Source organism: Aulostomus chinensis, chromosome 10 (assembly GCF_037954235.1).
Source record: "Aulostomus chinensis isolate RoL2024-O1b breed Wild chromosome 10, RoL_Achi_v1.0, whole genome shotgun sequence".
Taxonomy (NCBI): domain Eukaryota; kingdom Metazoa; phylum Chordata; class Actinopteri; order Syngnathiformes; family Aulostomidae; genus Aulostomus; species Aulostomus chinensis.
Genome location: NC_141329.1, coordinates 23,168,353 through 23,194,776, shown reverse-complemented (window position 1 = coordinate 23,194,776; position 26,424 = coordinate 23,168,353). Strand labels below are relative to the sequence as shown.

Sequence of the window (26,424 nt, the reverse complement as noted above, 5' to 3'; positions counted from 1 at the left end):
GGTCTTCCCAGCAGTTCATTAGTTACGGGTATTTCATATTTTTCATTACTTAAAATGCAAATTGAATAACTGAATATTCTTCTTATACATCTTAACTTCCTCTGTGGTTGCCACGTTTGCCCAAGTGCCCTTATTTTGAAATGTTGAGTCAGACAGCTGTTGTCTTTCCACGCTACCTTGACAGCAGGAGTACAGTGCTCAGTCCTCCTCCTCACTTGCACCCTACTATTCAAGTGTGCACTGGGTAAAATAAACCCTGATAACTAGACAGTGAATATGGGAGGTAAAAGCTAAAATGGCACATGACGGATTTTAGAAGGAGAAAACTGGAGATGATTTGATCAACGACAACTGCGAGTGGAGCTTGTGTTTTTGTTGTTTTCCCCTCATCACAATGAGTGATGGAAGGATGTGGGTCGGATTCCACTTTGTTTTTATTACGGATATAAGGACTGGCAAGTTATCGGCATGAATTATCGAGGCCGGAAAAACTGATATCAATGTTAGATTTGATCCTGGAGGGAGGACCATGGCCAAAAGGAAGGGACTGTTATTCTCGCTGCTGTACTTTATGGCAGAGTTTTGGTTCAGTTCGCAGCAAGTCCTGAGAATCGGTGAGTGATAAAAGTGTCCTTGTTTCTGAATGTGATTCTTAATCAACTTTAATGACTGACAGTGATTTTATCTTATGCCTCCGAGACCTTGATTACTCTCTTTGTACTGATATTCTAAAAATTTTTTTTTTAAAAAACAGAATATTTTGGAGTAAATCTCTATAGTATCTCACAGTACCTAAAGTGCATGTTATTTTGATTTCTTTTCATGTCTACATGAAAATCATTAGATTCCTCCCGTTCCTCCTGGGTATTTAAAACATGTATGATTTGGTTTTGTAACAAGACATCATACACTTCCAGCTGGTGCATCATGTGGGTTATGAGACCTTGAAGACCTGATGCAACCCCCATCTCATTCTAGGCGTTGTTTAATGATTAAAAAGATATATACCTAATGGATAGTGAGAAAAAGTAAAGTCACTTCACATTCAAGTCCAATGTGTGAGTATTTTTTTTTTTTACTTCATCGTTCCATCTGCTGCAGAGACTGAAAAATAAAAGGTTTTATTCGACATCGACAATTCCATCAAGGATTTTTTTGTTTGCTACGTGAGATATTCTTAGGTCACTGATATCTTATTGTGTCGTATAATTGAGTAACATCTATTTTTATGTTATGTCATTGTAATATAATCAGCATTGTTACACTTTTAATTTGTTATTTATGTTTTGGGGACAGAATCTTTTTTTTTAAGTTTCACCGTTGGTTCGTTTGATCTTTTTTTCACTGTTGTGTTACAGCGGTTGAGGATAAAGGGTTGGTGGGTTGATAAAACAGCTGACATGGAACGACTCGATCGGTTTTCATCAAAAATCATGTTAATCCACTTTGGTCGGCCAATGCCAGAGTCGCTCTCTCTCCCCCTCGTGTTCCTGCATGTTGACAGAGCGGGTCACAGGCAGATGATTGATGGAGTTGGCCTACTGCAGCATCTGAAACCGCGGACTTTTTTGGCGTGATGTTGTCTTTGGCACAGAGGAATGAGAAATAGCTAACAAATGAATAGGGAGCAGTCTCACTGAAACTTTTAAATTTGGCTTATTTCCGACCAAACAGAGTCAAAAGTGATTTTGAATTAGTGGATGAGTGCACAAATAGCCAGATACTGGTGAGAGTCTTCTGTGAGTTCAAGGGAAAGGCTACTCTGCTTTCAACTTCCCTGCGCTTGTAATTAGACAGACTCCCTCTGATGCAACTGAAACAAAAGCAGGCGCGACGGTGTTTGCTAGTAAATGACTGCTCTCCCGTTCATTATCCTCTGTTCCAAACCGGTAAGAAGATTTCATCACAAAACATGGCTTTTTAAATTTAGGCCTCGGGACTCTGTGCTCCGCTCAATGCCCTGGGCAGCTCTGTATTTTCTTTTTTTTCTTTTTTTTTTAATTTCCTCTACTTCAAAAGACTTTAACTATCAGACTTGCGGTGTTGCATAACTGTAAAGACTAATAGGTCAGCGCCACCTCCCCATTCTTACAGTCCTAATCTCTGCTCCATATTGTTAATCTCTCTAAATCAACTATCACTGTCCGGGGACACCTAATCTTTATCATTCTCATCATGAACCCTACACATAATCTCTCCCATATGTTGTGGGGCTTGCTTCAATTAACATTACCCAGCCTTGGCATCAGATTGTGACTGACTCTTCCACTCACTGGGGTTGGTAATAATGGTTAGCCTAACCCCCCCCCCCCCCCCCCCACAGCCCTTAAACAACTAACACTAATCTGCTTTATGCAGATCGTCTCTTCCCCCAAATATGGCAGCGACCAAATCTTATCATTGGGGAGGGAGACAGAAGGAGCAGCTTTACGCCCGGCCTCTTCTCTTTATTTGCTGCTTTCCTCGTCATTTCACGTTTTACGTATTGAATTTGTTTATGAATGTTTGCCAGTGGCTGGTGTGTTGTTTTTTTTTGTATGAGTTGATGCAAAAATCATCATTTTAATTCTCTCGGCCAAAATGTCATGGTGTCAGCTCTCCGTTTAACAGAGAGACCTCAGTGCTCCACATCAAACGAAGATCGTAGACTGGGTAGGACCTCATTCATTCATTCACAGTCTGGCACGGGCCCAGGTTGGAGTGGCACTGGTGGTTTTGTTGGGGGGGGGGGGGGGTCTCTCTCACTGGGAACTGGCCCAGGATGGGGAGGAGGCGAGAAAGGAAAACACTACGTCATTGTGTTCCTCTGCCTTAAAAGACTCCCCTTCATGTGATAATTGAAGGGACCACATGAAAGATCATTTTCTTCACGTTACGCTGGATTTCTGGATTACAACAATGACCATAAACCTGACGTCTCTGCACTGAATAGATGAGCGGAAGTATCCAAAAAAAAAACAAAGCCTCCAGGGATGATCCCGGTTTGCCTGCAGCACCAACAGACTCTTGTTTTTGTGACCTCCCAGCATGCATCACCCCACAGCACTGTCCTCATATAGAGGAGAAGGAAGCTCAGTCAGCCTGAAAATTACCATGAAAAGTAATTCACGGTACAATAATTTCAGTTTGTTCTTTCCGTGTAAATTGCATTAATCAAAAAGCTATTATAAATACAAAAATAAATAAAATATTGTGGACTCAAAGGATCACGGTTCCGCTCACTAAGGAAGGTCGACAATAATAAACGAGTATGTTACTATCTTTTAATGTAATGACCGACGCATTCTTAAATACACAGTAGTATTTAATGGCCCATCTGAAAACTCTGAATAGTACAGAAACAACATCTGTTTGCTGTTGTTTTTTTTAAGGATTTATTTTTAAATTACTGCTCCATATCATTTTGAAAATGTTAGTTTTTGTGGTGTTAATGTTGCTACATCTGTTATGTTAGACTTGAGAAAGACACATTTCAAATTCATAGCAGGCTCAAGCGCACGGGTGACGTAAGTTGTTTATTTCTTCACAAACATAATACTGCACCCAATAATGACTATGTGACTTGGAATTAATGAGAAATTATCACATTCAGCTTCGGTGTCCAGTTGTTCATCTGCTTGCTGGTGGACTATTGAGTTCCGCGGATTCACCTCATATTCAAGCGCACAGTGTGAGATGCATATTCTCCATTTTATCTGTGACATATATAAAGCCAGTTCAATTTGTCCAGCGTTTGTTAATGTTCACTGGAAGATGCCAAGAGTCCCCATGATCCTCAAGACCCATTTTTCATCACACCGCAAAGAATCAACTCACTTGACTTCAAATCATCTAAAATGGCTGGACTTTTGTTGTTACTTTTCATGGAAAGTAGAACCAAAGGAATAAATCAACTGATGTATGCAAATTGCCCCCGGATTGATGCTTGTTTGAATCTCGGCTGGAGGGGGTGAAAGTTTTCCACCAGCAGGAAAAGAGATTACATATTATTAATTAGCTGCAATCAAAGCTGCTTCATTTTCAGGCATCTGTTACATTTCAAGGTTTGTTTGTTGTTGCTGATCATAAAAAAAAAAAAAAGGTCTGCTGGGATGGCGATATAAATTATTAATGGCTGCCCTTGACATTAATGTTGTATTAGCCTCATCGGATCACAATTGTTCGGGCTTAAAAACAAACTCGGTTATATTTTCTAGTGATGTTATACATTTAGTGTTTGGTGAAACTCCTGAAAAGTGCTTGTGGAAAGGACACTATGATACTGAACAGGTCAACTAAATGAGGCCCATTTAACAGAAATGAAATGAAGTACTCTTCCTGCTGAACTCCAACAGCAACATGTATAAGCACTGCATACACACATATGATGGCGCAGGTATGCAGTAGTCATTGGTACGACAGCTTGTTAGGGAGATCATATGCTTTTTCATAGTAGCGCAGTGAGGTTGCATACTTCTGTGAATACTTCATAACATTAATAAAGTTTTGGTTGCAGGCTGAGGGAAATGTGGTTGTCGTTACATCTCCACTGACGAGGAGGTGTCACTGATACCATGTCTTTTATTTATTCATTTTTTATGTCCGTCCATGAGCAGGATTATTTAAAAACTGTCAGGGCTGACTGTCACCAAAGCGGGTTGGAGGGATGTTGGGATGTTGCATGGTAATTGCTAATTGAAGTACAGAAGCCACGTGCTTGTCTACTTCAGGGAGAGGCGTCCAATCACAGATGAGCTTCTTCACCTTTAACCTAAAGCTCATTATTTTTTATTTTAAGTTCCTCTAGTGTCCAGAGCTCAGGACAAACTAAATTGATAACCTTAGTTGTTTTTGTTAGTATATATGTTTTATTTTGGTTAGTAAGCACAATTTCAGTCATTAGCTTACAGAATGTTATGCATCCCTCCAGCTGCCCAGGTGGATGATGGTGGTCACGAGCGCGATCATTACTGAGGGACTACAGCTGGACATTCTACTCTGCTGCACAACAACCCGATAACAGATGGATAACTTCATTTCACATCCATATTTTAACAGAGTTCCGGTGGTGTTTTTGCTGAAGTGGTCGAGCACTGATTGGAAGTGCACCACGTCTACCACAGGATCATTTGACCCAGGAGGAAAAGGAGATTAAAGCTGCAGATATAATCGGGGCTAACAGGTGTTAGCAGGTTTTTTTGGCCAGCGGTCACGGGGCTAAAGAGGAAACCCGAGTTTCATCCTTCCAATATGCAGTTTTACATGACATAGAGAATGAATGGAGCTGAAGAGTATTGAAGGTCAAGAGGTCAATCTAAAGTACTTTTGGATTTAGTATTCGAGGAATTACATTACTAGCACACAGACGACTCCTTTGACAAATCAACCACATATTCAACCGCTGCCGACGGCAAACCAAGCCATTGTCTTGTCCTGAAAATATGAGTTTCATGCATCAACAGTTTGTAGAGCTAGATTTAACAATTAAACACTCCGCATGTTTATGTTCAATGGTCATGTGAGAGGATGTTGTTGGTACCTGCACGCTAGCAGCTCATCTGACCCTTAAATGTGTAGCTTCTATAGGATTACCAATGTCATTTATTGGATGGCCCCTACACTATAAACTCTCTTGTAGTTTGTACTATATGCCTCGGTGTCAATATACTTCATGTTTAAAGGTACTTTTGTTGTCATTCTAGTGAATGTTGAGTTGTGTGCACACTGGCCAATGCTGCTCTCACAGCTGAGTTCAACATCAAGATATGAACTAGCATTGAGATTACATCTGAATCGATTAAGAATGACCGCATCCTTGTGCATTGTAGAATTTCTGCAACTCTAATATCATACTGTACATACTTTGAGTGCGTTTGGAGCGTTTCGGAATGGGTGCATGTGATTATGCATGTGATTAGAGGCCAACTACAAAAAAATGTAAATTAGAAAATCTAAACAGCGGCATCTATTTTTACCTCTTGCAGAGAGCGAACCATCTGTTTACCAGTGCCTTGTTGATGTATGAGGAAAACAAAATCACTGATTGAACATGACGCTGTGAAGCTGGATTATTTTGTTTTTGAATCCTTAATCAGCCTGGTGACATTGGCACTTGCAGCAAACAAACACTTAGACTGGCCGGTCAAAACCTGCGTTTGTCACCCGTAGAGGAAACTGCAGCATCGACTACATAGAGATTTACTTCCTCGGGAAGATTCGGTGAAGGTTGCTCCATTTTAGCTTGGGAATTTTATATGGTAATGATGAGCATTAGGGAGTTTAACAGGTCCTAGCAGCTGATTACTGAGACTCGGTAACCATAATTAGGACTGGCACTTTCAAGCATGCTTTTAGTGACCAGTGAGTCCAGACAAGGCTCTCTCAGTTTAGGGGCTGAGGCTATGCTACAGCAAAGAAAAAGGTCATTCACAATCATGGTCTCAAGGGGAGCTTTTCAAAAACCCTTTCTCCTTCCCAATCAATCACAATTTCACAGGGAATTCTTCAAATACTGTTCCGGCCTCAGAGTTTAAGTGAGGTCATCTTGCAGCATCGAATCTTTATCATTAGTGTCCATTGTGAACATATTGATTAAACATTTTGAAAATGGCAGACAAAATCAATGTACTGGGAAATTTGAGTATAATGCTGCAGGATGCTCCTACGTACGTGATTTCTATGCTGACTAACTGTTGACAAGTGCCTCGCGTCTCCCTCCACTCATGACTGTCAGTGTGGTGACAACAAACATTTAGCTGCGACTGTATTATCTCAGAAATCCTATCACTGAAGGCCCAGATGTTTTGATGATTAACATTTGAAAGGCTCGAGTCAAGGAGACATGCTGGGATATTGTCTGCAGCGACGAGGGCACAGAAAGTCTGCTTTTTCTGGCTTTAATCCAAATTTATTGCATTTTGCACGGAAATATTGTATGGAGCACTTATGCGCGGCTGGGGTGATACTATATATGGTCTTCTTGCTGGCCGCGGCACGCTAGAGCGGTCATCTTGCTGGAGCAGCACAGGGAATTAAGAGCTGGATGGTTTTCAGAATGATCTTCTCCACTATGAACAACACCCCCCCAACCCCGAGGGCCTGGCACATGAAGCTCGACTGATGGTGTTTTAAAGGATATGTATCTTCAATTTAATGTTGCAGCTGGTGGTATCAACTGACTTTGAAATCTTTGATCTGCTGTCCCGCTGCAATAGTTACCACATTTGTGTAAAAGTGATATAGTAATATTTTGCCAAGACAGTTGATCACCGGCATGTGTATATTTGGACTATTCACAGGATATCTAAAAAAAAAAAAAAAAGGAAAAATAGAAAAGACGATTTCAGTTAACAGAAATCATCTTGTCCTATATTCTGAATAAGTACAATTTGATCTAATTTCATCGAAATCCATCTCCAATTTAATGAGTCGTCTTGCTAAGAGTCAAAGCAGTTGATCACATTATTACTTCTACTTACTACTTATTCCTCAGCGGAGGTAATAAAACAGGAAACAGTTATTGACTCGTAAATCAATACTGAAAATAATTGTAGGCTTTCTCTTGAATACATGCAAGAGTGTGTTTGATCTTTGCCCTGAAAACATGCAACAACATGTTAAAAGATGAATGCTTCATACAACATGCTGGCCTCAATAAAGACGGATGATATGCTAGGAGGCGTATGCATCTGATTGATGGGATTCTTTGAAAACAGTGTTTTAAAACACAACATGGATTTGTGCACCCTCTTCACTGTAAATTACATTGTGTTCTGAGACTTGATGTTACAAGACAGACCAATCAGATAAACTCTGATTTGAAGGAAACGGGATGTTCTGAGGGTGGCGCGGTGGTGCAGTGGTCAGCACTGTCACCTCACAGCAAGAAGGCTCCGGGTTTGAGCCCCAGCACGGGCATGGGATCTTTCTGTGTGGAGTCTGCATGTTCTCCCTGTTCCTGTGTGGGTTCTCTCTGGTACTCCAGCTTCCTCCCACAGTCCAAAGACATCAAGAGGGGACGAGGCTGATTGATACTCTAAATTGACTGTAGGTGTGGCTGTGAGTGTGAATGGTTGTCTGTCTCTATGTGTTGGCCCTGTGATGGACTGGAACCCTGCCTCTCGGCCGAAGACTGCTGGGATAGGCTCCAGCGCCACCCCCCCCCCCACCACCCCCGCGACCTTTAACAGGATAAGCGGTAGAAAATGGATGGATATGGATATGGATGGATGGGATGTTCTGAGTGCTGCACTGAAGGGAATTACTGGTTTCAAGTCAAATACGAACCAGGATCTGTGTCTGTGCCGTGATCACGCATTAGACCTGGAGGTACTGGTCTGAGATGAACCAGCTGCATAGCTCATCTTCCTATCGAAGTGATCATAAAACTTCATCGACTCAGCTTGAGAAATTGAGGTCATGTAAATAGGGTGAAGTTAGTAGAGGTGAAGCTTTTCTCTGAATGAGATTTAATCCAGTTATATCAAACAGTCCCTTAGTAGCATTATGTGACAGAAGGAGGCTAAACAGAAAAGTGGGCCACATTATGCAACTGTCAGTATGTAGTCATGGTAATATTCAAACTTAAAAAAAAATTCTACAATAACCGCAGTTTGGGAACAGAAGCTCAGTTCCATATTAAAACTGAATCCAATATGCCAAGTAGCAGGTGAATTTTACTCATTGATTCCTATACGCGACAACACTTTATTATTACAGGAAAGGTTGCTTCTCAGTGACAAATAAAAGCATCATAAACCAGCTGCATTGATCTGCTACATCATCAAGTCCTGCAGTAAGACTGTACTTATGTCATATATCCTTCAAAATCTACCAAAGACTGGCTAGGAAAATGTTAGAGGACGCACCTGGTGATCCTCGGTGCTCCTAAATCAACCTCAAACCGGTGTGAGTGTAATTTCAAAAAGATACAACCTGCCAACCTGTCTAGCGCCTGTACGTCCCAGAAAGAAAATCCATTTTCGCTTATTTGTTGAGGGTCACGGGGGTAGGAGCTGACATTGGGTGAGAGGCGGGGTTCACCCTGAACAGGTCGCCAGTCCATTGCAGGGCCATCAGGAGCAGCTCAGTATCTTGCTCATGTACACCGGGGGAAGAGAGAATCAAACCAGCGACCCTTCGGTTGCTAGACGCCGCCCCCCTGTAACTTGCCCTCAGAGATTAAATGTATCTGTTGCTGGCACATTGGTTTATCCTAAGATTCATGTTTTTAATGAACAGAAGAACAGCGCTGCCTTCGTGGACTTCCACATCCTCACACAAATCAGAACATTTCAGAAAAACAAATACTGTATATCCTTGACAGAGCAGCCCGAGGCTACATATCAGGCTACACATCAGCAGAGACCATCCATCTCTGTATCTGCGTCATGTGAGGCGATTTTATTCATTCACTCCAAGAATAATCTGGCTCATGCCACTGTTTTTCTTCTCCTTCTACAGGGGGCATCTTCGAGACTCTTGAGAATGAGCCCATTAGTGTGGAGGAGCTGGCCTTTAAATTTGCCGTGACCAACATTAACAGGAACAGGACGTTAATGCCAAACACCACATTGACCTATGATATTCAGAGAATAAATTTGTTTGACAGTTTTGAGGCCTCAAGAAGAGGTAAGACTGACCTTGTTTCATTTTTAAAGCAGTTTGCGTTGAGTACGCTGAATGAAGAGATGGCGGTGAACTCAAGCATCCGTACAGCTGGTCACTCTCCCTCTTCCTCTTTTTGTCTTTTATGACTTCAGCCTGCGACCAGTTGGCGTTGGGAGTTGGGGCCGTGTTTGGCCCATCACACAGCTCATCTGTCAGTGCAGTCCAGTCCATTTGCAACGCCCTTGAAGTCCCTCACATCCAGACACGCTGGAAACACCCATCAGTGGACAACAAAGACAGTTTCTATATTAACCTCTATCCTGAATATGCCTCCATAAGCCGAGCTGTGCTGGATATAGTGCAGTTCTACAAGTGGAAGACGGTCACAGTAGTCTACGAGGATGCAACTGGTGAGTATCCACCCTCATGACGGATATTCAGGTATCAAAAACGCATCTTTAATCCTTTTCTATTTAGTTAGCATGGTTTCCCAATGCAAAAGTTCAAGCGCATCAAATACATACATATATATATATATATATATATATATATATAGTATATAGTCCATAGTCTGTGTTTTAGATCACTTCACCAGGTCAGATGATCACGTCGGATTGTGCACTCGCTGCAGAGGACCTGTTGTTCCGGCCCATGAACGCTGGCTTCACAAGTGGTTGAAGGGCACCAGGGTTCGGTGTAAAAGTGATTTCATTGTGAATAAAGACTCTCATCTCATCTAGCAGCAGGTTAATTGAAACAGAGCCGCTTCAGCAGAGTTTCCTCTAAGTCAAACAGTTTTCTTGGCTCCATTTTATTTTGTACACTGTAATTACTTCACTGTTTACGGCACGGTCACGACCTCCGTGGGCTAAAATGGAGCCAGCACACTGTTGCCAAGCAGATTGTGGCCTCGTTGGCCAAGGCTGCAGAGAACGTCATCATATCCTTGAACTAAGATGCTGCAACTCCTCACAAACAACAGTCGCAGCTGAGTTCAAGACAGCACGACCGGAATATTAGTAGCACGAGACCTGGAGATGAATGATGAAGAGGAAAATCTTATTATAGCAACAGAAAGTGTGGGTGTCACTAGTGCTGTCACAGTGCATACACCTTCAACCCCTACGTCACGATGCAGAGAGGTAATGGAATATGCATTACCCCCAGAAGACCGTCTTCCTCGGCCATGTGCAGCATGTCTGGTGCAAAGTGATGCAGCAGATCCAAGATCAGTACACAAAGCATCTCCCATCGTTCAGGTTATCAGTTTGACTGCAGCAATACCCAGGGAAAGAAATCACTGCTATTCCATCGTAATCTGGTAGGGAATTCCAGGTGATGTCGCCGGGACATTTGGGGAGATTTATCTGGGTACATATCGCACCTTTGCGACCTCCGATGTACTTCCAAAATCGCGCTATTTATGTCAGCGCTGACACATTAATGTGGCTCCCGGTCCCAGTCAACTGGAGACCAGCTAGAGAAATTATAATCGTGCCATTAAGTGGGATTACACGTTTGCACAGCACCAGTTTCAACAGGAGCCTACTCCAGGTGTGGCTGGTGACAGATGTTTCGGAGAGAAAATCTCAGGTGAAACTGCAAAGACTACAACGTCACGTCTACGACGTCATACAACACCACCGAGAACCAAATGTCAAGTCAAAAGTGACGTCATGAAGTCCTTCGTCAAAACGCCGTATCGTTGCTCATTTGTCCACTAAACTTTTCAGTCCGTGGTGGCGGGGTTAGCCTGCTTCTGCTTTCACAGGGCGCATTTTGTACTTTTACATGTGAAGTTAAAGTTTTACCAGAAGTTGCGCCATAAATTTCGTCCGCAATGTTGGGAATGTGCTGAAAAACAAACAAAAAAACAGATTACAGATGAAGGAAGGGGTTGGATGGACCAACGAGAGATGAACAAATAAATGCAAATAATAGATGCATCACTTTACAAAACTGCATATTGTGTTATAATGCGAGCATAAATAATTGTCTTTTTAATGGCGTACAGTCACTGGTTATATTTTCTGTACGTGCATCTGTTTTTTTATTTCCATTTAGATTATTATTCTTACATATATTTGTATTTAGTTCTTATACTGTCACACATACATATTTTGTGTTCATCCTTTATATTCTACATTAATCATGCTTGTTGTCTTTACTAAGTCTGCTGTGCCTTCATGTGTTTCTAATCAATAAAGGTTTTATCTCTTGAAGTGAAATCTGGCACTTCACCACATGTGGATCTTTATGTGATTAAAATAGCCCCAGACAGACAGCTTTCTTTAATATGAGGAGACTGATTTGTCTAACGGTGATATCCCTCTCTTTCATTTCAGGACTGATCCGTCTGCAGGAGTTGATTAAAGCTCCATCCAGATACAGCATAAAAATCAAGATCCGCCAGCTGCCAACAGGAAGTAAAGATGCTCGTCCTCTGTTGAAAGAAATGAAGAAGGGGAAGGAGTTCTACGTTATTTTTGACTGTTCCTATCAAACATCAGCTGATGTTCTAAAGCAGGTGAAGAACACAAACATCTGGCTGATGACCATCTCGTATTTTCACAGTGAGAAACCATCAGATAGCAATCAGTTAGCGATACTTATTTAGAACCGAAAACTACACCGGAAATGAATTGAATACAAGAATCTGATATGAACAAATTGTAGTAAATACTCACTCGAATACTTGCTAGTGCAAACAATATAAAGTGAAGCAGAGAAATTGTACCTGCTGGATTTCCTGGCTGTAGGGCAGTGGAAAGATTTTTTTGAGACGCCGGTGGGGACAAACCTGATTTAACATGTCCGACATCCTGTTTAGATCCTGTCAATGGGGATGATGACGGAATATTACCACTTCTTCTTCACCACGCTGGTAAGAAATATGTTAAACTACAAATATTTCCATCCTCAACTACAGATTTTAGGTTTGTTTTGGGTGCAGGACCTTCGAAACCTTTTGCAGATCTAATGTATGTATATGTTTACAATGAGCCCCATCATTACATACTAACCATTAAGAGTCCTTTTGTCCTTTGCACGTTTAGATGTGTGTTCACCAAGAGCATCTGTTGTGGCAGGATTATGCAGATCAACTCAGGCATCTGTGCTTTTTTTCATAATAAGATTGCAAGACATTTCCTGTGCCCTTGGCATCATTTCATGGCTTTACACAGTATATGGTTCCTGTGTTTAAATCAAGAGCAACTCGCGTCTACTCTGAAGTAGGAATTGGACAAATAATCCATTCACATAATCACCGCCATGCGTAACCGAATGATAAATAATGATGATGTATACAAATAACTATAATAATATGTTTGTTTCTTTCATTATACTGCAACGACTGACGCTTCTATTCTGAAAAATGCGAGATCAAAAAAAGTGCCGTAATGAAGAGTGTTCTTTCTGTTTGAGGAGTTTGAAATGAAGGTTTATATTCATGAATATTGCCACGGCTAATTTGTGTTTTAGCAAAATGACAGACAAAATGACTGAGTAAGCGAGGAGGGTAGGAGGGAGAGGAATTCCCCTGAGTTTATTTATTTAGGACTTATGGTCATACAGTGTTAAGAGAAGGTGTTGTTGTCGTTGTGTCTCAACACTGAACCCAAACTCGTGTTCCAAAGAATGCTCAACAGCTAGTACATCTCAAATTTCAAGTTAAGTACAAAATATTTACATTTCACTTTTTTTGCTTGGCTTTTCATCAGAAATTGAAATGGACTAACGATGGCGATGCCTCAATATTAGCTTATTTGTGCCGTTGTTGCTCTCTTAGGTGAATCTGATAATCTTCTATTTGGCATTTCTGCAATGATGACGTCATGATCGTGTCTCTGCAGGACCTGTTTGCCCTCGACCTGGAGCCGTACCGCTACAGTGGCGTCAACATGACGGGGTTCCGACTGCTGAACATAGACAGTCCTCAGGTGGCCTCGGTGGTGGAAAGGTGGGCCATGGAGCGACTGCAGGCCCCCTCCAAGGCTGAGAGTGGAATGATGGAAGGAATGATGACAGTGAGATTACCTTTCTCTTCCTCTTTTCATTCTCGATGGTATCAGCTGTCTCAGCGGGTTCACCTGTGTGTGCTTTTTGGCCGCTATTTTTAGTCTTTGTCGTCTTCACTCTGTTTTTATTGGGTCAAGTTTTAGTTCTGAGCGTCGTGGTCTCATCTTAGTAAAGGAAAACTAGCTTTGACGAGTTTTAGTTGAGGAGTATTGCTCTCCATTCATCCCCATTGTGGTGGGTCTTCATGTGTCTTTTCCAGCTTTTCTCATTCTGATTTATTTTTAGTGTTTGATTAAAACACTTATTTGTTCCAGTCTCATTCGTGTAATTTTATTATTGATTGAAGTTGATTTGGTGCACTCATGTACACGCAACGGAATTTTTTTAGCCCATAGTTTAGTCTCGCAGACAGGAAGTAGAGCCTGATGGCGAGCGTTACTCCTTGCTCCTGTCATCATCTCTTAGAATGTTGAAGTCTGTACAAGGATAGGGATGGGGATGACGGTGGCAGATGTAAGGCGAAAGGAGTTTCTGTCCGTAGAATAAAACGGGGGTTGTTTAGGAGGATGTGTAAGAGCAACATAGTTAGTCTAAAAATAAAGAAAAACTTGTGCAGCAAATTGGTTTTCACATTAACTTGTTTGCTTTTTATCTATACATTAAATCTTACCAGCAGTTTCCTTTTTTTTTTTTTTGGAAACATTTAAGAAAACAAATATACAAAAAGTGAGATTTTATCGAGGCGGTGTTTGAAACGAACGTCTGAAATGAAACGCGAACATTCTAAAGATGGAGAAGTAATCACTGAGAGAGTACACAGTATGTAGATCCACAAACACATAACCTTTACTGCAAAAAATAATGCTCTTCAGGTTTGATTGAAGCTCCTCATTGCCCTCACTTGAGTGAAAATGCAGCTTGTTGCTTTGTGAGTGTTTATCCAGCGAGATACTTTGAATAAAATTGCTCACCAGATTGTGCTCACCGTGGCTGATTGTTCTTTGTTTGATTGCTTTGTCTTTTACTTTGTACAACTCACCCCTATCGGTTTCGGGTACGCTGAGAAACTTTATTCATGTGAACATTTTTGCTGTGTGACATGAGATTTGTGTTCCCTGGCGATGATGACATCATATTTCAGACAGAAGCAGCTCTGATGTATGACGCTGTCTACATGGTGGCTGCTGCCTCGCAACGCGCCTCCCAGATCACCGTCAGCTCCCTTCAGTGCCACAGACACAAACCCTGGCGCTTTGGATCACGCTTCATGAACATGCTCAAAGAAGTGAGTTCAGTTTTGTCAATTGTTGGACCCGCTCCTCTTTCGCCATCTATCCCTCCATCCATCCATTCATCCATGCATCCATCAGTTTCTCAGTCTGCTGCTTGCTGCCTCAATTTCATTTCCTTGGGCGCAAAAGCAGAAACAATAGAGTTATGAGCCAGATGATGAACGGGGAACATGTGTGTGCCCATTATGTTCAAAATAATGTTTCTCAGAGGAGGGAGATTGACGTCATGAGCTTTCTTAGCTCAGTGGGTTGTTAGATGGATCCTGACGAGAGCAGCAGCTGTTTGCCTGAGCCTTCGCTACATAAGGACTGTGCTGGTAAACATAATTTCCAGATAATTGCACAAGCTGATTACTCAATCTTAAATGTATTTGTTCAAAATTCTTCCAGTCAGTATTTGTAGTGGGACGGTATACTCTCAGTATGTCACAATTCGAAAAAAGAATGAAGCCTGACAAGGATATGGTGAAGTGATTTAAAAGCAGAAATGGGTAAGACAAGAACACATTCACTGGTAATTACCTTACTTTCATTATGAAAGCTGATTTTCTCACCTCTTGCCAAGATATAGTAATTTTAAAATAATAGCTACCTTCCTCGTTAGATTTTACTCTCTAATTAGATGTTTCTTTGACAGTGCGCCCTTAGAGGCGGAACACAAAAAAAAAAAAACGAGCGAAGCCAAATGGAGGAGTGGGAGTGAGGCGGCGGATAAATAGACCTGCGATCAGCATTTTACATCAACTCCCAGAGATATAAATTGCTGATTAACGGTGCATCTCCGCATACTTTCTCATCCTCAGTAAACACGACATCTTATATCTTGTCTTTTATTACACCGCATTAATTTTAAGGGCCATAAAGGGCAGTGGACATAACAACACAACTATAGCAATGTTTGTGTTTGCAGTAAGTAAAATATGCAAATGAAAGAACCCTAAATTATCATCAAACAGAAAATAGGATTAACGTGATCAAGATGAACACTAAAAATAGGCCTTTTCAAAGCATTTTGACACCTCATTGCAGGGTCAACACTTACAGTAACAGCACTCACAGCTCAGGGCCCTGATCTTGTTCATGGTGGCTCTCTGGAATCACTGGATCACCGGGATCAAGTAACCTGGTGCACGACAACTCAAACAAATGCTGGATTACTGATTCCGAACTCATGCTGAGCTCAGGATCACTTTTGCGACGTTGAAGCCGGGAAGGAACCTAAGTGCACAGGGACTTCTGTGTGCAACACAAATGAGACAAAACATTGCAGTAAAAATACGAGACAGGAAAGGGATTCTGGGTAATAACCCTCAGCCTGTGTCTTCTGATGCTGACCTGCAAGAGGAGCGCAATTGCGACAGTTTTTCTGTCTCAGTTTGGGTTTTGGTTCTGTTTTACATTAAGGAGAAGGAGAAGAGCCCAGTAAATGACAGTAAAATGCAGAAAACACTCACCCTGAGCAGAAATGAGTGAGTAATAGAATCACAGTCGCTACTGATTATTGTCATTCATGGTTGCTAGGACTTCTGCTCTTCTCTGCTCTTTCTCAGTGACACACAACACGACGTAACGTTTCTTTCCTCGTGGAAAGAATTGGAGTTCACATGCAATATGAACTCTGGGTGCATATCGAAAAGGCAAGAAGAGGGAATGGAGGGGTCCGAAATGATGGAAGCCAATGGCAACCAGGCCACCATGTTTGGACAGTAATCATTTATTTTTACTAAATATAATACTTGAGACTTCATTGAGCCGTTAAGTGTGAACACTGGGTTAATTTTTTTTAATTTTTTCTTAGTGAGCGAAGCCTAGGCTGTGTTAGGATTGTTTTTGAGCGCCTGCTTTTATTATCCCAGTATGTGCTGTGTTGTTCAGGATGTTTGATGTCGCTGCAACTCTGGTCCTTCACCACAATTGAGTCTTATTCCTGTCCGATGACAAGTTTTCTATTTCATTCGGGTTCTTGCATTAACCGCTCCCAGCTTGGTGAGCCGGAAATGAAAAATAAGACGAGGTGGAATTTTAACATAAAACAAAAAAAAAAAGCCAATTTCACAGAGCTTGAATTTCTTATCACTTTTTTTTTTCCTTTTTACACACACACACACACACGCACACACACACACACACACACACACACACACACACATACATGCAGAATTTATTATTCACAAACCGCATTTTAAATAATTGGCTGGTGTACTAAATTTAATCAAGCCTCATTTCTTTTTTACCACGACCAGGTTCCTTTGCTCTGAATTTCCGGAGTTGATTTCCTCCATTCCTTTGTTCTGAACAGCACTTGTGTATATAATTAATCCAGATTGATAAAACGGGACCCCTGTGTATGCCAGGCTCAATAAATCAGATAAAGAGAATGCATATGCACATCTCTGCCTTTGTGCATCTGCAGTTTTAAATGTGTAACAAGACGCACTGCTCCCATGGGGGAGGGAAGACAAAAAACAGTTCCGTCTGTAGGAATCACTGCACTGTCACTTATTGTATTTAGTTTTAAAAGTTTACTTTTGCCAAATATATATTCTTTTAAAGCAAAATAGGCTCATTTAGCACACTTTTGAGGGAGGAGAAGAAGAACAGTCTATAGTGTCCGTCCAGTTCATTCATGGACGCTCGGCGAGGTTTCATTAGTGTGGCAACATCTCTTTCTTATCCTCTATGTCATCTGGATTCCTCAATCCCAGAAGATCCATGTCATCACTCCTTGTACAGTAATGACACCAACACATGGTCAATACAGAGAATTCTTTTGATTGGTGAGGATTTAAAAGAGGGACTTAATGACAGAAATAAATCTGGACTTAGAGGCTAAGTAGGTCTCACAGATGTGTGCAATAAGACTGTGTGAAGAGCAACCTCCTCAAGTGATACCCCCTCTAAACTAGATGTTCAGAGGATTTGATAGAAATATTTTGATTTAAAAAAGGAAAGTGGTACATTTCTTTTTCTAGACTGTGAAGAAGATACAAATGTTCAGCATTGTCACCGTCATTTAACACGTCTGTTCATTACTGAAGTTTTCTTTTCTTTTTTCTAATAATCTGGGCTGAATGATCTTAGGGTGCAGTAATGTTGCAGTCTTCAATCAAACTGTTTTGTTTTTTTTTCACGTGATTTGAGATGGTCTGCTCGTGTGTGTGTGTGTGTGCGCGTGTGTGTTTGTTGTCACCGGTTTCAGACTCTGAGAACACATACACACTTGTAGAGCTGCAATAATTAACCAGTTAGTCGAGCGAAAGAAAATGAATCACAAACTTTAAAAAAACAACAACTTTTAAACATCAAAATTTGCTGCTTTTGCCATTAGTGGCTGAAAATTGAGATCAGCGTTATTCGAATGTTTTGGGACATTGTATATACTAAAGGATTCAGATTATTTCATGAGAATGAGATTATTTTCAAGATCAACAATAAAATTCCGCTTTAGCCATTTACGGCACACCAGTGTAAGTCAAAATTCATTTGACTGTGTTTTATTTATGAAATTTGACTTTCACTGGAGAATGAAGTGTCCTCTACCCCCCTGATGCACTTGAACACAGCAATGTCCCCTTGAAAATGTAATAACATGGTTACTCCCAATAATCCAGAGGCCTTGTTGAGAAAAGCTTCACTAGAGAGCAAGGAACACACAAACACACACAAAGTAATCAAGAAAACCAAGATTGATAGATAAATCTTGTTTATTAATCTGTGATGGGCTTATTTTTCATTTAGATGTAACGCGACATTCATGTTGATGATAGTTTAGGAGGACACATTTTTGACATTCCTTTTTGGTCAACCCCCCCTCCTTATTATTTATTCAAATACAGGGTGCGTGTCACAATTAGAAAATGTAAAAATCCCGACACGCCTTATGATGGGTTTCTGCAAAGCGATTTATTTGAAGACGCACCATCTTCATGTCACTAAATTAGCTTCTGCATGGTGTCAGTCAGTGCAGAATTGAGATGCAGCTCATTTCTCTAAAGCCTCCGTAACAGAGATTTAAACTGACTGTTATTCAACTAAGCACACTTCATTATAAACTGCATTAACATATCTCTGAGCTCGGCTGCCCGCCTGCTGCTCTCCGCTTAGACAGAGGCCATGCCTGCCTGCTCCATTTACATCACCGTCCACTATGAAACCTACTCAGAGACACTTAATATATCCAGGATTCACCCAAAGCAAAAAAAAAACAAAACAAAACATCAGGATGCAGCTAGCCTTTGTCAGTGTTCTTTGCTTAGTGGAGCATTCATCAATTATTTATTTTTTTAAGACTCGTTTTAAATTTTTCCTAGCTTTCTGCTTGATTTTGCATTTGTGACAATAAAGGATGGAGGCATTTCATTGGTCATGTTTCCTGCTCTCTGTGCTCTTCGCCACAGGCACAATGGAACGGCTTGACGGGACAAATAATTATAAACAAGACAGATGGCCTGCGGAAAGAATTTGATTTAGATGTCATCAGCCTAAAGGAGGATGGCTTGGAGAAGGTGAACTGTCTGACTTATGTTGATACTGTCTGTACTGGCTGTAATTGTAATCTCATAGGAGAGAAAACGAGGCTGTTGATTCGTTTGAATCGGCAGTTACACACAGATGACTTGATAAAACATTGCTCCATGAAAAATATAGTAATCCTGAAGTCTTGTGTCGGATTTAAAAGCAGCTGTTTGAGACACAGGTCGTAATAATGGCTGTCTCTTTAAGCTCTTACTTGAATAACTTTGACTCGTTTTTTTCAGCATTAACAGGTCTGCTTCATGTTTCTAGCAGCTGAATAGACATTTAACTCCATTGAACATAGTCGGAAGCAAAGGCACAGATTTAGTTGCGGCCAGTTTTATCCTCCACATGTTAATTATTGCTATAGTTTCCTGCTTATTGTTCCCTGTAAGTTCAGTGTGCTATGAAATTAAAGTACTCTTTTTTTTTTTTTTTATCTGCAAGACAATCGCAGGCAACAACCGCCTGAATAAAGTGTGGAAAAAGGTCTGTGCTTTAGCTGCCCCGGCAGACTAAAGGAGTAGCTGTCCTCTATAGTGTCTCCCCTTTGTATAGAATGAAGTAGTGCGGGAAAGAAATGTGCAAACATTTCTGTGTAAGATGTAGCATTTCAAGTTTTAGACACGATTGGTATTCCTTTCCTTTTGCTCCTCTCCCGATGGTTCTATTTCCTTCTGTTGTATTTCTATTTTACTTCCCCTGTGTTGTTTGTTTCCCTTTTTGATTTTTTCGCATTCCTTATCCTGATCTCACAAGGCTGACTGGAGCAGCTAAGACTCTTTGACAACCTCGTCTAATTAGCGCCGTAGATTGTCACTTGTATGCTTTATCTTTACAGATCGGCGTGTGGAACTCTCAAACAGGCCTTAATTTAACGGAAAACAACAAAGACTCATCCACAAATGTCACAGACTCAATGGCCAACAGGACCCTGATTGTCACCACGATTCTGGTATGAATATTATCAGTAGAGTTATTCTTGGAATGGAGGAACGTCTTGGTAAATGAAACGACGGGCCAACAGAATCACTGCCAGAGTTAGGAATCGATAAAAAACTGGATGAGGCAAAATTTTTATTAAATTAAACGAGGACAAAACAACAAAGGAAAGAGAATTGCCGTTAGCAATCACCTCAACTCTCCAGCTTTAAAGACGTGTTTGAAATCCTGGCGCTGTTATAGACTCTGATCTCACATTCACCAGACATTATAAGTCCAATTTTATTTATGAACCCAAATTCATAATCTGGACAAGATACGGCACCCTCTGTCCTCAGATGCTCGATTAGAGATGGGAAAAATACCACAGAGAACCACTTTTAACAGGGTGAAGGCAAAATTGGAGAATATTTGACAGAGATTTTTTTTAATGACGTTTAAATTAAAGAGATCAATATGAGGTTCCTGGAGGTGGTTTGGATTGTTTCTTTAATCAGTGATCTGGAATTCTTATTTTTGGTGAACAGATTCTCATGTTCCCTATCAACAAAGCCCTGATGCTCTGTAATTTATTTTGTGCCTTGTGCTGTTTTCTTAATTACTCTTGCACATATCCATACAGTTATTCTTTTAAATCTACATACTTTTATTCATATAATGCACAATTTTGAAATGTGTTGTGTAAATGAACTTTGGCTACTGTGTGTGTTCCAGGAGAATCCGTATGTCATGTATAAGAAATCAGATAAGCCCCTTTATGGAAATGACCGCTTCGAGGGTTACTGCCTGGACCTGCTCAAAGAGCTCTCCAATATCCTGGGGTTCTCCTACGAGGTCAAGCTAGTGTCGGACGGTAAATATGGGGCTCAGAACGACAAGGGCGAGTGGAACGGCATGGTGCGGGAGCTGATCGATCACGTAAGTACGATCCCATCGGGGGTTGTTCAAATGATCATCACAATCAGCTGTTTTTCACCGCCTCCGCTCTTCCAGGTGGCCGACCTCGCCGTGGCCCCTCTCACGATCACTTACGTGAGGGAGAAAGTGATCGATTTCTCCAAGCCCTTCATGACTCTGGGGATCAGCATCCTCTACCACAAACCCAATGGCACCAATCCGGGAGTTTTCTCATTCCTCAACCCACTGTCTCCGGATATCTGGATGTATGTGCTCCTGGCGTGCCTCGGTGTCAGCTGTGTACTGTTTGTCATTGCCAGGTAAACGATGTTTTTGCAAAAGTGGGGATGCAGGAAGTTGTAGAACGGGGAAAGATTTCCTATTGTTCTGTCTTATTGTAGGATGTGTGAATGCAGATGTGCATGTGCTTGCTAATCGGAGGTGTGTGTAGTTATTGTCTTTTATGTGAAAACAGACAATAAGTTTTATCTTGTCTGGTTCCTGAAGAAGTATGTACTTTGATTGAGCTTGCAACTGATATAGAGTGTGTGTACATATATATATATATATATATGTGTGTGTGTATATATATATATATATATATATATATATATGTGTGTGTGTATATATATATATATATATATGTGTGTGTGTGTGTGTGTGTATATATATATATATATATATATGTGTGTGTGTATATATATATATATATGTGTGTGTGTGTGTATATATATATGTGTGTATATATATATATATATATATATATATACACGCACACGCATATACTGTACATATATATATATATATATACACACACATACATACACATCCTACAATAAGCCATAACAAGAGTAAATATAGATATATCTACATAAAACAAAATATAATAGAAATGAAAGTCCTGGTAAACCAGACCTCGCTTTTTTGGCCAAAGGCAATGAGATTATTAATATATCGCACAGCAGCAGTACGTGAAAAGAATCCCAAGTTATCCTATTACTTGATTTTTAATTGTGGTTGTGTATATCTTCACCTTCAGGTTCACTCCCTACGAGTGGTACAATCCTCACCCCTGCAACCCTGACTCAGATGTGGTAGAGAACAATTTCACTCTTATAAACAGCGTCTGGTTCGGAGTGGGAGCGCTCATGCAGCAAGGTACGCTTCCTGAAATAATTTCAATATGCGTTAGTGCTGATTTCAATCAAGGTTGAATTTATGCTTACTTTTCATTTATGCTGAAGTCATCGGTTTGAATAATTCATAATTGACCCGGTGTGACCTCACAGGATCTGAACTGATGCCAAAGGCCCTCTCCACCAGGATCGTGGGTGGAATTTGGTGGTTCTTTACATTGATCATCATCTCTTCTTACACTGCCAACTTGGCTGCCTTCCTGACTGTGGAGAGAATGGACTCGCCCATAGACTCTGCAGACGACTTGGCCAAGCAAACGAAAATAGAGTACGGCGCTGTCAGAGACGGCTCCACCATGACCTTTTTTAAGGTAAGACAAACAAAATGATTGATTACAGTAAATTCTCAGGATGGGGAAAGTAAGAATGATTAGGTACGAAAAAGAACTTTCATGCCTCAGTCATGATGGGCAAGCAGATGGAAACGGAAAAAAAAAAAAGTTAAAATTTGGGCTCCTTTGGGTCAGAACTTCCTCATAAATACGGCTCAGGGGTGCCGTAACTTTATCCTCAGAGGGCCAACAGCGAAATCAAATTGTGCTATGATCCCAAGTTCCTTTTAATAAAATATTATTTAAGCCCTTACAGTGATTTTATATAAATATATGACAAATGTGTTTTTAGAACACATTAAATTACTGCCTAGACCCCCAGGTGAGACCACTCGGCACTACGAAACTGACACTTTGCACCTGATATAATAGGGGAAAATAAAGATAAACTATGATTTACAGTAATTTTTGAAAAAAAGGATTGTTGTATGTTTTTCTTCCTATTATTAGACTATTTATTATTTTACATCAGGCTGAATTTGGCCCACGTGTCCTTCTTTGGGCAGCCCTGAAGGCTCGTCACCACACTTGGAAGTTCTTGTATTTCTTAAGGAAATCGTTGTGATTTTTAATATTTTAGCAAAGCTCCTGCCTCCCTTTATTTACAATCAGGTGTTTATATTTTAATCTCAACTTTACTTCAACAGAAATCGAAGATCTCAACTTACGAGAAAATGTGGGCGTTCATGAGCAGCAGGAAAAACACGGCCTTGGTGAAAAACAACCGTGAGGGGATCCAGAGGGTCCTCACCACAGATTACGCTCTTCTGATGGAGTCAACCAGCATTGAGTACATCAGCCAGCGCAACTGCAACCTGACGCAGATCGGAGGCTTGATCGATTCAAAGGGCTACGGTGTGGGGACTCCGATCGGTAAGCTATAATAAACCCCGCTCTCGAGTTGATGTCACAACGATCGGTAGTCATTTGTTTTATCCCTTTGTAGGCTCTCCTTACAGAGACAAAGTCACCATCGCCATCTTGCAGCTGCAGGAAGAAGGCAAGTTGCACATGATGAAGGAGAAATGGTGGCGAGGAAACGGCTGCCCAGAGGAGGACAGCAAGGAGGCCAGCGCCTTGGGCGTGGAGAACATCGGAGGAATCTTTATCGTCTTGGCAGCTGGACTCGTCCTCTCCGTTTTTGTAGCCATTGGAGAATTTATTTACAAATCTAGGAAAAACTTGGACATTGAGGAGGTGAGTGTCGGCCAGTGTGAATGGCACAACAAGTATTAACACGTTGGGGGGACGCGGCCAAAGGTTGGCGTGAACCTACATGAGGTGCGTTGTGTTGTCTTCATACCCGAGCCAACAAAACGCTTGAATGTGTCAAGCTGCATTGTTACAATCAAAAATGACTTTTTATCGCTGAGTTTAGTGTTTTCAGTAGTTTTGATGTAGAGCACACGAACATCTTAGTTGGAAGAAAACCCTTTTTAAGATGACTGATGGTTGTCTGACGTCGCGACACTTGACCATCTTGGCCTTTTTGTTTGTTTTTTTCGCAAAAAAAACACAATAAAAAAAAAACAACAAAAACAAAAATCTTGTAACTATTCTATGTGGGGGAAAATGTTACCGTCATCCATGATATTGTGAGTAATACGATGGCAAAGCGATGTTCTTTTGTCTGTCATGTCAATTTCAACAGCTGCAGAAGTAAAGATTGTTTGCATTTTCTTATTCATAGCGCACAGAAACTTGGAGGTCATTTCATGCCACTTTTATATGTGCTCACGGGTTTCGGCAGACTGTTTTTGAACGAGCACTCCTATTAATTTTATTTATCAAGATGCTTCATGTGTATGCTTTTTTTTTTTTCTTTTTGTATTTTATGAACATACATGTATATGTTTTTTTTTTTTTGTCTAATCGCAATTGTTTCAGAATGACGAGTCATGTGATTACACTGCATCTTTAACCCTTTCACTTGTGGTTGTTTGGTTTCGGTGTGGTTACTCTCTTTTTCTTTGAAGCTTTCTAGAATTTAAAAGCACATTGCAACTAGGAAGCGGTTGGGTAACATCAAGAAGGAGCTGAGAAGAGTCTGACTGTGGCTGTCCCATTTTTAATTGTTGTGATATTTCTATTAAGTTGTCTTTAAAACATTAGTTCCACCTGCTTCCAGGGAACGCTTTTTGTGAGACACGTCACTGAGGTGAAAAGATAAGTAACCTCTCTCTCGAAACCTAAATTATGGCTCATGTTGTAAGAGAGCAACGATTTTAGAAAGAACGTTATGTTTGCTTTTAATTCACAATAGAAAACCCCACTTCATCACGCATTTTCTTTTTATATACTTCACTGTACATCACCAAGGTCTTATTCTGGCATACCTAAGTGTTGCTTGCATCATTAATATTTGCAGACTGTTCAAACTATTGTGTCACTTCATTCATAACTATCCCTTCTAGCACAGGTATCGATGGACACTAGGTTGAATGCTCAAGCGGGTCATCATTAAAATCGTGACGATGGCTGTCAACAGTTTATATATATATATATATATATATATATATATATATCGACTGTGGCGTCTTGCTTCTCCAAATCCCCCTCCTTCCCCAGGCTCATAGTTACCTCACCTAAATTTAAGATATCAGCCTCCTTAGACAGTGGATTATAAACACACATCACACAATCCTGGTTTCTGGTCTGTCGCACAGATTAGAAAAATCCGGTAACTGTGAGGCGAGTTCTTCCTGGAATTAGACAGGTAACACCGATGCGTATCCCTACATGGTCGAATTTCTGTCCGTTTCAAGAAAAAAAAAAAAAACCTTCCTTGTGATACATTTGCTGATTTATGTCACAGCCGTTCCTGATAAATTGTCTATTGCCTCATCATTCTCCTCGACAAGGAATCAATCAGAAGATGGAAAAATGTACTTAGGACTTTTACATGGTTGATTTCTCACATTATATAGGCAATATAGCTCCAATTATCTTAATTTGGTAAATTAAGTCTCCCAAACATGCGCACAATGATACTTTCAGGTTTGGTCTTACTGGAGAGCACATTTGAACTTCCACAGGTTCAGGGTTTAAGTGGTGCAATTTCAAGAATGATTTCATTCAAAATGTTTAAGAGCATTTAAAAAAATGATCAGAGCTCACCTGCTTCATATTTTAACTGTTCAGTACAGATTTTAGAGTTTATGCCACTGTTAAGTTTCATCTCAGTCTATTTGTAAGGTCAAAATCAAACAATAAACCATAACTATCCTGTGAATTTGAATAGTCCACTGGATTGTCTGGTTTTGACCATTTTTTTCTTCTTTTTTTTTTTAATAACACTGTCCTTTTTATTTACTCTTTTTTTTCAACAGTTGATTACAGAACCTACGTCTCAAAAAAATGGAAATCGTCTCCATTCATCATCAACGACATTAACTTTTTAATTCATTTCAATCCATTCCTGTTCATCATTTTATTTATTAATGGAGGTCACTTTTATTTTTGTTTAAATGTTACAAATTGTTCATAGAACAATAAATATATCCTGATTCTTGACGTATTTTTAGTGGATTGCTCTTCTTCCAATCCGCTCAATCAGACTTTTTTTTTGTAGCTCTACTAAAAGAGTTTTGGATATTTCTATTTCAATTAAATGAGAATATTATTCTCCCCGAAGCAATTTCA

General features: G+C 40.5%; 1 protein-coding gene across 2 annotated transcripts; it reads left to right on the top strand.

The window, feature by feature from the left end:
* Window positions 1–191: 191 nt before the first annotated feature.
* On the top strand, window positions 192–26,424 carry LOC147254924 (glutamate receptor ionotropic, kainate 1). Of its 2 annotated transcripts, XM_086216509.1 has the most exons (16): window positions 192–614; window positions 9,442–9,609; window positions 9,741–9,998; window positions 11,934–12,115; window positions 12,419–12,472; window positions 13,443–13,616; window positions 14,750–14,893; window positions 19,298–19,405; window positions 19,863–19,904; window positions 20,257–20,370; window positions 21,072–21,275; window positions 21,351–21,574; window positions 22,294–22,412; window positions 22,544–22,761; window positions 23,430–23,655; window positions 23,729–26,423. In XM_086216509.1, the coding sequence occupies exons 1-16, from the start codon at window positions 530–532 to the stop codon at window positions 24,016–24,018; spliced, it is 2,610 nt and encodes an 869-aa protein (XP_086072635.1). In that variant the 5' UTR covers window positions 192–529; the 3' UTR covers window positions 24,019–26,423. The 2 variants fall into 2 exon arrangements, with proteins under 2 accessions (XP_086072635.1, XP_086072636.1); XM_086216510.1 differs by lacking the exon at window positions 19,863–19,904 and having other exon boundaries at window positions 23,729–26,424.